Genomic DNA, 14,916 nt, shown 5'->3' on the forward strand with positions numbered 1-14,916 from the left:
TAATTAGAAGAAACATTTGATGTTTTCATTAAAGTAAAGTGATGATTAGTACAGAAAGCTCTATTACCGGGAATATGAATTACCGGCTTATAGTGCTTCCTGTACTAATTAATATTTAATGAATTAAACACATTTTCTTGGAAATAAATTCAGTTTCGTTTGTCAATAATTTAATTCTAACGAATCCATCATTGTGCAATTAAATATAATGTCAAAAAATAAATATATAGATAAATATACATTTATTTATATATCTATTTTTTTTAACAGTATATTTAATTGCAAAATGATGGATTCGTTAGAAATAAATTATTGATCAACGAAAGTGTCTTGATTACAAATAAAATGTGTTTGATTAATTTAATATAGTAACTATTAGAGGCATCGGCATTCGGCATCATTCCCGGCTATTTTTGAAGTACTTTGTACGGACCGCCTGTCAATCCTCGGCCGCATATTCAGCCGCAAATAATGGTCTTGTTCATTTTTTACGGGTCCGTTTACGATAGGGCCGTAGATTCATACATAGTGTGCACTGTGCAGCCGCATATCCTATACTTCACAGCATACACACGAACCCTCAAATATACGGGCGCACTATTACATCCGTACATACGGCCGCACTATTACTTTGTGTGAAACAAGGGTAAAAGTGTATTTGAGGGGCCTGTATGTTAGAAAGCCCCACAAAGCACCCCATTTCAGAAACTGCACCCCCAACACTCTGCAAAAGCATATCCAGAAAGTGTTTTAACCCTTTAGGTGAGTCACAGAAATAAAAGCTAAGTGTGTAAGAAATTTGAAAATTTAAATTTTCTATGCAGAGATTTTATTGTAATCCAATATTTTTCATAATTATAAACCGATTACCAGAGAAATGCACCCCAATAATTATTGCCCCGTTTCTGCAGTTTATAGAAATACCCCATATGTGGCCCTATTGCGCTATTTGATGCAACCACAAGCCTCAGATACAAAGGAGCGCCTAGTGAATTTCAACGCCTCCGTTATATTTGGTCATTTCTGACTGTACCACTTCAGGTTGGCAGAGGCTCTGGGGTGCCAAAACCTAAAAAACACCCCTAAAGGGACACCATTTAGAAAACTAGACCCCTCAAGGAATGTAACAAGGGGTGCGGTGAGCATTTGGACCCCACAGGTGCTTCACAGATTTTTCGAACAATGTGGTGTGAAAAAAGAAACATTTATTTTTTACACTAAAACGTTGTTCTAGCCTTCAATTTTTCATTTTCTTAAAGGGATAAGAGGAAAAAAAAGACACAAAATGTGTAGCGCAGTTTCTCCCGAGTACGGAAATACCCCATATGTGGCGATAAAGTGCCAAGGGGGCGCAGGACGAGCCTCCAAAGGGAAGGAGCGCCAATTGGCTTTTGGAAGCTGAATTTCACTGGAAAGGATTTCAAGGGCCATGTCGCATTTACAGAGCCCTCGTGCTGCCAAGACACTGGAAACCCCCCACAAGTGACCCCATTCTGGAAACTACACCCCTCAAGGAATCTAACAAGGGGCACAGTGAGCATATGGACCCCACTGGTGACGGGCACAAATGTGGAACAATGTGACGTAAAAGTAAAAAATTTCATTTTTTCACTTTCATGGCACAAATGTGCCCGTCATCAAGGGGTCCATATCCTCACTGCACCCCTTGTTAGATTCCTTGAGGGGTGCAGTTTCCAGAATGGGGTCACTTGTGGGGGGTTCATCATCCATTCTAGCCAAATCCAACCTCCAAAATCCAAATGGCGCTCCTTCCCTTCGGAGGCTTGCCCTGCGCCCACATGGCGCTTTATGTCCACATGTGGGGTATTTACGGACTCGGGGGAAATATCTCTACACATATTGTGTGTTTTTTTCTCTTTTGACCCCTTGTGAAAATGATAAATTCAAGGCTAAACCAACATTATAGTGTAAAAAAGGTAATATTTCATTTTCACGCCACATTGTTCCACATTTGTGCCCGTCACCAGTGGGGTCCATATGCTCACTACACCCCTTGTTACATTCCTTGAGGGGTGTAGTTTCCATAATGGGGTCACTTGTGGGGGTTTCAACTGTCTTGGCATCACAGAGGCCTTTTGAATGCAACATGGCCCCTCGAAATCCATTCCATCCAAATCCAGCCTTCAAAAACGAAATGGCGCTCCTTCCCTTCGGAGGCTTACCCTGCACCCGCATGGCGCTTTATGTCCACATGTGGGGTATTTCCGTACTCAGGGGAAATTGCTCTACACATTTATTGTTTTTTTTTATCTTTTAGCCCCTTGTGAAAATGAAAAAATCATGACAAGATTAATGATTTAGAGTAAAAATTTTACAAATGTTGGTCTAGCCTTGATTTTTTCCATTTCCACAAGGGGTTAAAAAAGAAAATGAACACAAAACGTGTAGGGTAGTTACCCCTGAGTACGAAAATACCCCACATGTGGCCATAATGTGCCATATGGGCACAGGGCAAGCCACCAAAGGGACAGAGCGCCATTTAGAGGCTGGAATGGAGGATGGAGGCCATGTCGCAATTACAAAGCTCCTGTGCTGCCAGGTCAGTAGAAACCCCCGACAAGTGACCCCATTCTGGAAACTACACCCCATAAGGAATCTAACAAGGGGTGCAGTGAGGAAATGGACCCCACTGGTGACGGGCACTTACGTAGAACATGTGCCGAGAAAATAAAAAATAAAATTTTTTTCATTTTCACGGCCCAAATGTGGCCGTCACCAGGGGGCCATATCCCCGCTGCCCCCCTTGTTAGATTCCTTATCGGGTGTAGTTTCCAGAATGGGGTCACTTGTGGGGGGTTTCTACTGTCCTGGCCGCACAGAGGCTTTGTAATTGCATCATGGCAACCTCTAATGGGAATGGCGGCCATACCTACTTAGCTGGGGAAAAGGGACAATTCTAATTTATTTGGGGGTATTAGGCCAATTATTAGTTTATAAGGTTGGAAAGGACAGGTGTCCATCAAATTCAATCTGTGTTGATCCAGAGGAAGGCATAAAACCCTCGTGAGGCAGACGACAGTAGCCTCATCACTGGGGAAAAATTCCTTCCCGACTCCATAATGGCGATCAGAATAATCCCCGGATCAACGTGACCCCTGAAATAGGAATAAGGGACAGAATTTAGATAATGTAGAACCCCAATGACGTGTGGTATGCCTTGAAGCGATCCAGTATGCAGAGGCCGGGGTGATCAGGACAGGCGTCACACTGGAAAATGGTGTCCTTCCTGATCCCCCTGTTACGCCACACTCTGCACTTCTTCTGGGGTCTCCCTTTCTCCAGTGTGGGGGACGTCACCTGGAAAATGTTGCCCTGGTGCGATACGGGGTCCTTCATATCCAGAAGCGCTGGGTCCGCTCCATGGCTATATTACTGCTTCTGATATTTTCGGATCGTGCCGCAAGCTACAGTAGCTCGGGCAGCGAGGGACCGGAAGAGGGGGTGCTGGTATAAAAGTTATCCCCGTACAGGTGGTAACCTTTATCCAGCAGTGGGAAGATCAGTTCCTGGACGATCTTTCCACTTGTTCCGAGGATGGGGCGGGAGGGGGCATCTGGGGGCTGGATTCGGGTGTCCCTTCCTACATACACTCTAAGGGTACGTGCACACTGCGGAATCGCGACAGATATCCCTTCGTGCATTCCGCAGTTGGCACCCGCCGGCTGACTGATGCAGGCGCACTTCTCCGTCCGTGTCATAGACTCCATTCTATGCACGGGCGGATTCCTCTCTCCGTCCAATGTATTCATTCTTTGGATGGACGACGGAATCCGCCCATGCATAGGATGGAGTCTATGACACGGGTGGAGACAGGCGCCCGCATTAGTCCGCCGGCGGGTGCCAGCTGCAGAATGCACGAACGGTTATCCTTCGCCATTCCGCAGTGTGCACGTACCCTAAATCTGTAAGTGTACCCTGAGGTACTCTCACACAGTGTGTAGAATTTCACGCCATACCATCATCTCTTATTGGGACGGTACTGGCGGAAAAGACGTGTCTGGAGGGCAGCGTACGCTACGCTACCGCCAGACACGTCACTGGATGATGAGGATGATGAGGATGAATGGAGGAAAGAAGGATCCCCCCCATTTATCCTCACTGGCTGTTTCGGTGTCGGAGGCAATAATATTGTATCCCTCTGACGCCGAAAACACCCTGGGGGCCATCGTTATACGGGGATTGGTATATGGGGTATGTAGTGGTGTAGTGTCAGCCGACTTATATATCTGGGGGACAAACACCACACAATACAGTAGATGTGGGCAGATTAGTAGTTGCTGCCACTGAGCCTAAAGGCCGGCAAGGTGGTCTGCAGCATAGCCGATTTTGCACACATCTTCTGCCTGGTACATGTGCTGTACTTAGTGGTGCAGAGCTTCCTGGAACATTATCCTAAAATGCCAGATCTGCTGCAGAAAATGCATTCTCTGTGTGTGCACTTTAGGTGTTCCCACCCTGATGTGGATTGCCTGTCCATGTGGCAGCAAAAATTTAGGCCCCCTCGCCACTCAAATGTAACTTGCCCATGCGCTGGAACTCTGCCTAATATATGCTGCAAAGAGTGTGCGAGCATCTGTAGGCCATAATTAAGTTTCAGCAGTGCCACTTCCTGCTAAGGAAGTGAGCCACTATGTGGGACATTTGTGCTGTTTTGAAAAGCTTTCAGTACTTCAAAGATTTGGCCAGTGATAAAACCACCATCATCAGCGCTACCATTTCCATCCTATGTCCCCTGGAAAAAACACTTCATATTATGATGGAAGATGTCATGGTGGCACAGGAGGAAGCAGATGAGGAGGAAGAAAGTCCATTCTCCCAGTTGTAGGTCAACCCATCCACACCTCAGTCCAGCAAAGGGACAGTTTTGTAGTAGGAGGTGTGAGTCCATTCTAAGTGAGCTATTTAAGTGTGAATGCAGAATTATTATCAGATGCAGAATTATAACCACAATTGATTACTCATGGAATATCACCATCTCCTGACCTGACTTTCATCTTTCATTCACAGGTATGTGTGCCTCTCCATCACTGGAACCCCCCACTACTGCCCTCACCATCTCATTGATCCCTGAATAATTGTGTTTTTGTTTTTGGTATGTGTGCCTCTCCATCACTGGAACCCCCAGTACTGCTCTCACCATCTCATTGATCCCTGAATATTTGTGTTTTAGTTGTTGGTATGTCTGTCTTTCTTCTCATCTGTATTGGCATTTATTGCACCTCCTAAGCACTGAACCTAGTTAGTTTGTTTTCATTAGCATGGTTTATCTGTTTGTCCTCGCTGTTGGCATTCCCCAAGGCTCTCTACTCGGGCCTCTTCTCTTCTCCATCTATACCTCTGGCCTGGGACGTATCATAGATCCCATGGCTTCAGGTACCACCTCTACGCCGATGACACTCAGATCTACCTCTCTGGTCCGGATGTCACCTCCTTGCTATCTAGGATTCCAGAGTGTCTATCGGCCATATCGGCCTTCTTCTCCTCTTGCTTTCTAAAGCTCAACATGGAAAAAACAGAACTAATCATCTTTCCCCCATCTCTCTCCACCCTGCCGTTTAATCTGTCACTCACTATCAATAACTCCCCTGTCCCTCAAGTCCGCTGCCTTGGGGTCACCTTTGATTCTGCACTTTCTTTTAAACCACATATTCAGGCCCTGACCACCTCCTGCCGCCCCTTACCTCAAAAACATTTCCAGAATCCTCTCTTTTTTCACCCCTGACTCCACAAAACTGCTGGTACATGCTTTCATTATCTCCCGTTTGGACTACTGTAACATCCTCCTCTCTGGCCTTCCATCTAACTCTCTTGCTCCCCTCCAGTCTATCCTTAACTCTGCTGCCCCACTAATCAACCTTTCCCCTCGCTTTGCCTCTGCCTCCCCCCCTCTGCCAGTCCCTCCACTGGCTCCCCATTGCCCAACATATTCACTTTAATTGGTTGACCATGACTTGCAAGGCTATCCACAACCTCTGCCCTCCGTGCATCTCTGACCTAATATCCCGCTACCGTCCCTTGCGCAACCTTCGATCCTCCAGTGACCTCCATCTGCGCTCCCCCCTTGTTCGTACCTCGCTACACCGCCTTCAAGACTTTGCCCGAGCCTCCCCCATACTCTGGAACTCACTACCCCGACACATCCGGCTTTCATCCACCATCAAGTCCTTCAGAAGTAACCTGAAAACCCATCTCTTCAAAGTAGGCTACAACCTATAATAATTCTGCATTGCACTTGACTGGCTGCACTTTACCTCCTGTTTCTCTCCCATTATAGATTGTAAGCCCTTGTGGGCAGGGTCCTCTTCCCCAATGTACCAGTCTGCCATTTGCCTTAATGTAATGTGTTTTGATCTCGCAATGTTCCTGTTTGTTACCCCTATCTATTGTATAGTGTTCTGGAATTAACCCCTTAACGTCAAAGGGCGTATATTTACGCCCTATTGCCGGTAAGGGGCTTCAGAATGACCCCGCTCTGAACCAACGCGATCCCGGGTGCCATTTGTAGTCCGGGACCGCGGCTATTAGCGGGCACAGTCCGATCGTCGTGCCCGCTAATCAGGTAATCGGATGCAGCTGTCAAAGTTGACAGCTGCATCGGATTACCGGATCCAACGCTTCCCTGGTGTCTAGTGGCGGAGATGGCTCCCCCGGGACGTTGTCCCGGAGGAGCGATCTCCGTGTCTAATACCTGCCGGGGTCCGCTCTAAGATGGGTCGGGGTCCGCTCCAAGACCCTGTCTGCAGCAGCCGAAAGCAAACAAGTGCTGATCTCATTGATCTTTGCTGTATAACTATACAGCAAAGATCTCAATGAGAGATCAGTGTGTATATACTAGAAGTCCCCCAGGGGGGCTTCTAGTATATGTGTAAAAAAAATAAATAAAGTGTTGTCAATAAAAAGCCCCCTCCCCAAATAAAAGTGTGAATCACCCCCCTTTTCCCAGGTTATAAATAAAAATAAATAAATAAACATGTTTGCTATCGCCACATGCGTAATCGCCCATACTATTAATTAATCACATTCCTGATCTCGCACGGTAAACGAGGTAAGCGCAAAAAAATCCCAAAGTGCAAAATTGCACATTTTTGGTTGCATCAAATCCAGAAAAATTGTAATAAAAAGCGATCAAAAAGTCGCATATGCGCAATCAAGGTATCGATAGAAAGAACACATCATGATGCAAAAAATGACACCTGACACAGGACCATAGACCAAAGGATAAAAGCGCTATAAACATGGGAATGGAGTGATTTTAAGGAACATATATTTGTTAACAATGGTTTGAATTTTTTACAGGCCATCAGATAAAAGAAAAGTTATACATGTTATATATTGTTTTAATCGTAACGACTTGAGGAACATATAGAACAAGTTAGTTTTACCCACAGGGCGAACAGCGTAAAAACAAGTACTCCCCAAATAAACAAAATGCGTTTTTTTCAATTTCACCACACATTTATTTTTTTTTCCTGGTTTTCCAGTGTACTTTATGAAAAAATTCAGCCTGTCATTGCAAAGTACAATTAGTGGCTCAAAAAATAAGGGCTCATGTGGGTCTCTAGGTGGAAAAATGCAAGTGCTATGGCTTTTTAAGCACAAGGAGGAAAAAACGAAAACGCAAAAATTTAAATTGTCTCTGTCCTTAAGGGGTTAAGGGCGCTTTATAAATAAATAATATATAATAATATTTTATAAATAAATAAAAATAATAATAATAATACAGCAGAGTGACATTTAGGGCATCTCTCAGGCAGCAGTGAAGCGTGGCTGGGAGGATTTAGAGGAGCCAGAGGGGACACCTGTCATGAAGGACAGCTTGTCCTTGACTGAAGGCACCCTTACTCATATGAGCAATTATATGTTGCTCTGCCTGAAAAATTGCTACTAAGTTTCCAAGATCCTATCCAATGCTGACTAAGGCTGCATTCACACGTTCCGGGAAGTTGTCCGTGCTTACGGATCCGTGTGCACGGACAATTTTACAGCCCATTGCTTTCTATTGGGCTATTCAGATGTTCCGTGATTTCACGGATCTGTGATCCGTTCCATTAAAAAATAGGACATGTCATTACTCGGAACGGATGCACGGAAAGGATTTCCCATAGAAATTGTTGTGGAAAAAGACAACGTGAGACAGCTGTTCCAAATTGAAGGATTAATATTATTCAAACAAGATAACAATAATGTGACATACAGACGTGCACTTCATGTTTGCAAGTCAGCGCGCTACAATCAGATAACAATACTGGGTTTTTATAATGTTTAAAATGTCCATGTGAGGTGGTTGTGCCAATCCTGGAGCTTGAATTATGGGCAAGGAGCACATTTTCTTATCTTCCATCATATTGAGATGTGCGTGCAACAATTCTTGGGCTGGGTCGAAGGGTGGCTGACAAAGCATATGTTTTACTCAAAAACACTTATTCTAGTTGTAAACACAAAAACTATCACATAAGCAGAAATATATATTTTCATTCCACTCTAAGCATCAAATTGATATTAAAAACAGGGGAAGATGACTGGATTGCCTTTATTTCTTTAACAAAATCAATGAGATCCCTGTTTTTCACGGATGTACACAGATGTGACATCCGTGTTCATCTGTGAAAAACAGGGATGTGATGTAATCAATGTAATTTAAAATGCTTTAACACAGATCCATGAAAAAAACGGACACGGATACAAAACAGATGCAAAACGGATGAAAAACGGACTGTTTTGCACGGATCACGGAGGTTGCTGCCGGACCATAATCATGGACCGGGAAAAACACTGAACGTGTGAATGCAGCCTAATTAAGTTGTCAACCTGTTGAGAGGGTTTGGTAGGAGCAACAGGCTGGGAAGGAGGAAGCCACAATGTGGAACACCTTCCTCAGTACTATATAAAATGCACTAACACCATCGGCAGATATGGCATGTATGAGCAGGAGGCAGAATTATAAGTACATGGTAGATAAGTATGTGTCAACACATCTCATGGTGCTGCATGATGGCTCCTCCGCATTCAATTTTTGGGTTTCCAAATCACAAACCTTTCCCTCTAAGCCTTGGTGGTGCTGGACTGCTCTGCAGCAAGTGTACACTCTCAAAGGGTATTAAGGACCGCAGGGGGTACCATCACTAACAAGCAGGGCTGCGTGACCCACTGACATTCCTAAAAATTAACATGGTGAGATGGTCCCAGATGTTTTGTCAATCCCAGTGTCTGATTAAGGAGCCTTTGTGCAAATCTGCAGTGTTGACTAATGCCTTCTCCTTCTCCATTTTGACGCCCTCATCCTCATTCAATATAATTTATTTATTTAGTTAATTTTATTTTATTTATTAATTTATTTTATATTTATTTTATGTTAATATTTTATATACTTTTCCTACCATGTTATTGCCAGGGCAATTGCCTTATTCATATTCCTATTTTGGTTGCATTTGTATCCCTCGCCTCTTCTTATACAAATTTCACAGCCATTTTTGGCGCCAAAAGATTTCAATGGGGTTCAGGCCTGTGTAAAAGTTTGAGTCCTTAATTTTTTATTTATTTTTTTAAATTTGAACAAATTGGTCAAATCTGAATATGCACTGGTCAGCTTATCATTAGTTATAGGTTGAACTCAAAGAACTCTTGTCTTTTTTCAAGACTATTACCCATGTAACTACAGTATGTAACTATTGTATACATGGTAAACACATCATTGTTTTTCTAGCTGTAGGCTTCCCATACTCCCCTCTGCTCCTTACATCACAGTCTCACATTTTCTGGGGGCTACAACCACTTGACTTAAGTAAAATAATAGATATATAAATATATATATATATATATATATATATATATATATATATATATATATTATTCTGCTACACTAAGTTTTTTTATGGTAAAAGGGAAACTACAGGAGATTATGAGCACCACTGAAGGAAACTATGGGACTATCTTATTACACTGATTATGTAACAATATAGCAAAATATTATTTTAGCCTCTAACTTTTTCTGATTTAATTTTTCCCCACATTTTAACAGGCATTCCCCCAAAGTTGTGAAAGCTGCATCTCAAGTCCTAAATAGCATGTGGCAATACAGAGACCTCAGAAGTCTTTACAAAAAGGTAAGCTTATTTATTTATGTATTGACTTGCTTATTGCTTTTTAGTTTGTTATATTTTCTGTAAATAACATAACTGTAATAATATAACTTTGTTTAGTTGCTCTATATACACATCTGGACAAAATATCTACTACCCTTTCTTCATAGGAATTTTCGAGCATTGGAAAAACATGAACACGTTCTTAAAGAGACAACACAACTCTTAAGGCCCTATTCCACGGAACGATTATCGTCCGTATTCGTTCATGTCGGCTGATCGTTGCAGTCGCTTGTTTTTCAACATGTTGAAAAACAAGCGACTGATATAGCAGCGATCTGCGGCTGTCGCTCCGTTGAATAGGAGTGTCGGCAGCAGATGCTGCTATATCCTATGGGCTGCCTCGGCGATAGGCGATCACCCGGGCAGCCCCCCCGCAGCTCCCCGCCGCCCCTCCCGCACTCACCCGCTCGCTGCAGCTGCCTTGAATAGTGGCGGCAGCGAGCGGGGAACGAGGAGCAAACGAGCGCTGAGAGCGCTCGTTTGCTCCTCTTAAAGACCCGTGGAATAGGCCCTTTATCCCCAGTCCAGGTGTGGTTTGCAATTAAGTTCCATTCACTTCCGTAGAACTGTGTTTCAAAATGCCACCCAAACTGGAGACAAGAATCGGCTCTGGAAGAAAGTGGCCATGTTTTTCTTCTGCCATCTTCTGTTACTTCTGTCTCTTTAATATCCTTCACCTGTGCTGTCCTTGAACTCTTGCTCAGTGTGTAACAAACTCACTTGGATTCATGATTACTTCATTACCAAATCCTTCAACCTTCTGGCTCTCGCTGAAACCTGGTTACATCCATCTGACACTGCTTCCCCTACTGCTCTATTTCATAATGGTCTTCATCTCTCCCACACCCTCTGAGGATAGGCATGTTGGTGTTCTTTCCAGGTCATTTCCCCCTCAACCCTCACTTTCATTACCCTCCTTTGAGGTTAACACACTCAAACTCTTCTGTCCACTTTCCTTCAGAGTTGCTTTTATGTATTGCCCTACTTGCTCACCTCAACAATTCCTCATCCACTTTGCCATCTGGCTCCCTCACTACTTGTCCATGGACATTTCTACACTAATCCTGGGTGATTTCAACATCCCGTTGATTTCCCAATAACTATACCACAGGTAACCAACTGTTCCACTCACAAGGGTGGGAATTCCTTGGACATGATCTTTTTCTGACACTGTTCAACTTCTAACTTTACAAATGATTCATTTGAGTTATCAGACCACAACCTACTCTCTTTCTCAATCACAAACATCCTTCAATTGCCTGCCCATACATATACAGAAATCTGCATCTCACATCAACATTCACCAACTTATGGACCTACAATCCTCATTGTCCCCTGTCTCATCTCTCTCTTGCCCAAATATGGTGGCCAAACACTACCATGAAACCCTTCAAACTACCTTATACATTATAGCTCCACCGAATCTCTGCACACCCCGTCATAGACCCCAACAGCCCTGGCACATGTCAAAAACTCCCTTTTTTTCAGCGGTCCTCTAGGACTGCTGACCATTGGTGGAGAAGATCTAAAACTCAGCAGATTTTCTACACTATAAATTTATTCTCAAAACCCATTACTCTAGTCAAACAAGCCTACTTCAACTCTCCCATCGCTTTGCTGTCCAAAACACCTCTTTGATACCTTTAACTCTCTTTGTAAACCCAAAGTTCAGACACCCATCACTGACCTCTGAAGACTTGGCCTTCAAATCTAAAATTGACACTATCTGCTTTGACATCAACTCCCAGTCCCATAGATCCCATTTCCTTTCCCACTTGCTTATCACTTTCAGCTTTTGATCCAGTGATAGAGGAAGAAGTCTCCAAGCTCCTCTCCTCATCTTTTTTTACTACTTGCTCTAGTGACTCTATTCCCATCCTGACTTCATCCAGTCACCCTCTATTGTCGTCACTACTCAATTTATTAGAATATTCAATTTTTGCCTCTCCTTTGGTATCTTTACCTCCTCCTTCAAGCAGTGATCCTCCAATGTCCACAGCTTACCTGGATGAAGTTAACCCTGTTAATAGGACTACTATTGGGGGGAGCCCAATTGCCTAACTTCAGGCTCTATAAGTTGGCGGCTATCTACTGTATAGACATGTTAAAGATTGGATTAGCCATACTTCTCACTTTTCCAGCTTTTCTTTAGAATCTTCTCTTACATATCCTTGGCCTTTAGCCATTGTTGTATTCTTCCATTTTCCTTTCTCTTTCCAAGGCAACTAAAACAAAATGTCATACTCAGAGATACAATTGCCACCTGGAAAGTGGTAAGAAAAGTACACAACCTACCATTTAGTCTTTCTTAAAACTTTACATTTTGGGACGCTCATATATTTCCACAAGGAAATAGAAATCCTTACTATGCAGAATGGAGACAGAAACAAATCTTTTTTTAGTTAAAGATATAATTTACCTTCCAATCAGATTAGACAATATGAACAAATCTGGCGATATGTTATAATTAGAGCTAGATCTGTTGCTTCTGCTGCTGCTGAAAAGTTAAGCCTGAATATGTGATATTATAAGTTACTGTACAGTATAGCAATCAGCATGTGGAGTATAATGTATAGTAACTGCATAAACCTGATAACACAGAAGCAGTTTGTAGATACAGGATGGAGCTGCAGATCCCCATAATGTAGTAGCGTAGTACAACAGGCTAGAATAGAGAAGCAGGGCTGCTGTCAGAGGTCTGTGTGGTCACATGACAGCAATGGGGAAAGGGTGTGTTTTCATCATGGACCAATCAGGACTAACAGAGACTCCAGGGAGAGAGGGGTTACAGCTATGGCAAGATTACCTCCACAGTCCTGTCCCCTGATGCAAGCCCCAGCCTGAAGTGGACCTGCTGTGATTTGGAAGGTGAGGGAGACTTCCTGGGTCAGAGTACAGGGCTGTAGACCCCGCTATGCAGACCATGCCCCTCCCCCACTCGCGCTCTTAAACCAAAACAATGCTGTTAAACCAAGTCACATTTTTGAAAAACTGTAAGCTCTTAAAACAAAACGCTGTTAAACCAAGTTACTCTTAAACCAAGGTATCACTGTATTTGGTATCACCATGTCCGTAATGACCCCGTCTATTAACCCGTTACATTAATTATACTGCTCAATTTATGCCGCAAAAAATTAAAATAAAAAACTAATCAAAATGACAATTTTTTGTTAATTCAACCCTCTTAAAAATATAGATAAAAGCTATCAAAATGTCACTTGTACCCAAAGGGTATACCACTAAGAACGTGAGCTTATGCCACCAAAAAAAATCCCTCACATAACCCGATTGGTGAAAAAATTTAAATATTACTGCTCTTACAATATGCAAGACACAGTTTTTATAGTATAAATGCCATAAACTATAACAAAAGCTGAATAAAATATTCGTAATCGTACCGACCTGGCGAATAAAGATAACATTTCCTGTATGTATATGTAACATATAGTAAACTACATACAAAAAAAAAATGGTGAAAAACAGCTGCTAAATTGTGTTTTTACCACCTCGTAAATTTTTTTTTTAAATTTATTAGGGTGTCACTTGTCCCACAGAATGGTACTGATGGAAACGTCAACTTGTCTTACACAAATATTTTGGCACCACAAGGCCTCTGTGACATAGTATAATGGCTAAAAAAAAAAATGAAATAAAAAAAGGCCACACCAGGTCACAATTCACCAGGTCTCTGTCATGTCTGCAGCCCTTGGTTGAGTCAGGTGACGCACTGCGGCCACATATGGGGGATTTCTAGAAACATTAAAATAGGAGGAATCAATAGTGAGTGGTATTTCTCAGTTAGTATTTGTTGTGTTAGAGGAAAAAATTGATTAAACTAGAATATCTGCCAAAAAAAATTCTCCTCCAACTTGCTTAAATTTCTGTGAAACACCTAAAGGGTTAATAAACTTATAAAATGTTACTTTGAATACTTTGAGGGGTGCAGTTTTTACATTGGGGGGTAACTAAGATACAGGCCCCACAAATCCACTTCAGAACTGGACTGGTCCCTAATAAAATCTGAATTTGAAATTTTCATAAAAATTTGAAAAATCGCTGCAAAATAAGTCCTCTAACATCCTAAAAAGTAAAAGGAAGTTCACCAAATGACATCACCATAAAATAGACATGTTGTAGATGTTGCAGTAATAATTAGTTTATGTGGCATAACTATCTTTCTTAGGAAAAGAGAATTTTGAATATACAGAAAGGTAAATTTGTTTATTTTTTGCGCAAATGTGTTTTTTTTACAAAAACGAAATATACCACAAACATAAAGTATACCACAAACATAAAGAGGAATATGTCACGAAAAAAACAATCTCAGAATAACCGCAATAGTTAAAATCACCACAGAGTTATCACTACATAAAGAGAGACTGGTCAGATTTGTTTTAATACAGAGAGACCAAATATTTAACTGTCCTTCAACTGTTGTAAATAGGCACAATTGAGATTCAATTTACCGAGAAATTCTTTGTTTTAAAAAGCCCATCTATGTAACTGGCCTCCAACTGTTAACTACCCTGTTTCCCTGAAAATAATACATCCTCCGAAAATAAGGCAAAGTGGAGGATTTACAGGATAGCTTAAAATCTCCCGAAAATAAGGCATCCCCAGAATTTAAGACCCCCATCGCCACCCTCTGCCACAATGCCGCTAAGGGAGGGGTGTGATTGAGTAGGGGAGATGGTGGTTTGTCTGGTTATGCTAGTTTGTGATGACTACTATACAGTATATATTGTTCAACAAT

At 42.3% G+C, this 14,916-nt stretch overlaps 1 protein-coding gene across 1 annotated transcript in view; it reads left to right on the forward strand.

Annotated features, from left to right (window-relative positions):
- Window positions 1–14,916, forward strand: part of CTNND2 (catenin delta 2) — an 891,951-nt gene that overhangs the window by 817,043 nt on the left and 59,992 nt on the right. The window contains exon 18 of the mRNA XM_069958560.1: window positions 10,040–10,124. Coding sequence (XP_069814661.1) covers window positions 10,040–10,124 — 85 coding nt within the window. The remainder of the gene's footprint in view (window positions 1–10,039; window positions 10,125–14,916) is intronic.

This window comes from Dendropsophus ebraccatus, chromosome 2 (assembly GCF_027789765.1).
Source record: "Dendropsophus ebraccatus isolate aDenEbr1 chromosome 2, aDenEbr1.pat, whole genome shotgun sequence".
NCBI lineage: Eukaryota > Metazoa > Chordata > Amphibia > Anura > Hylidae > Dendropsophus > Dendropsophus ebraccatus.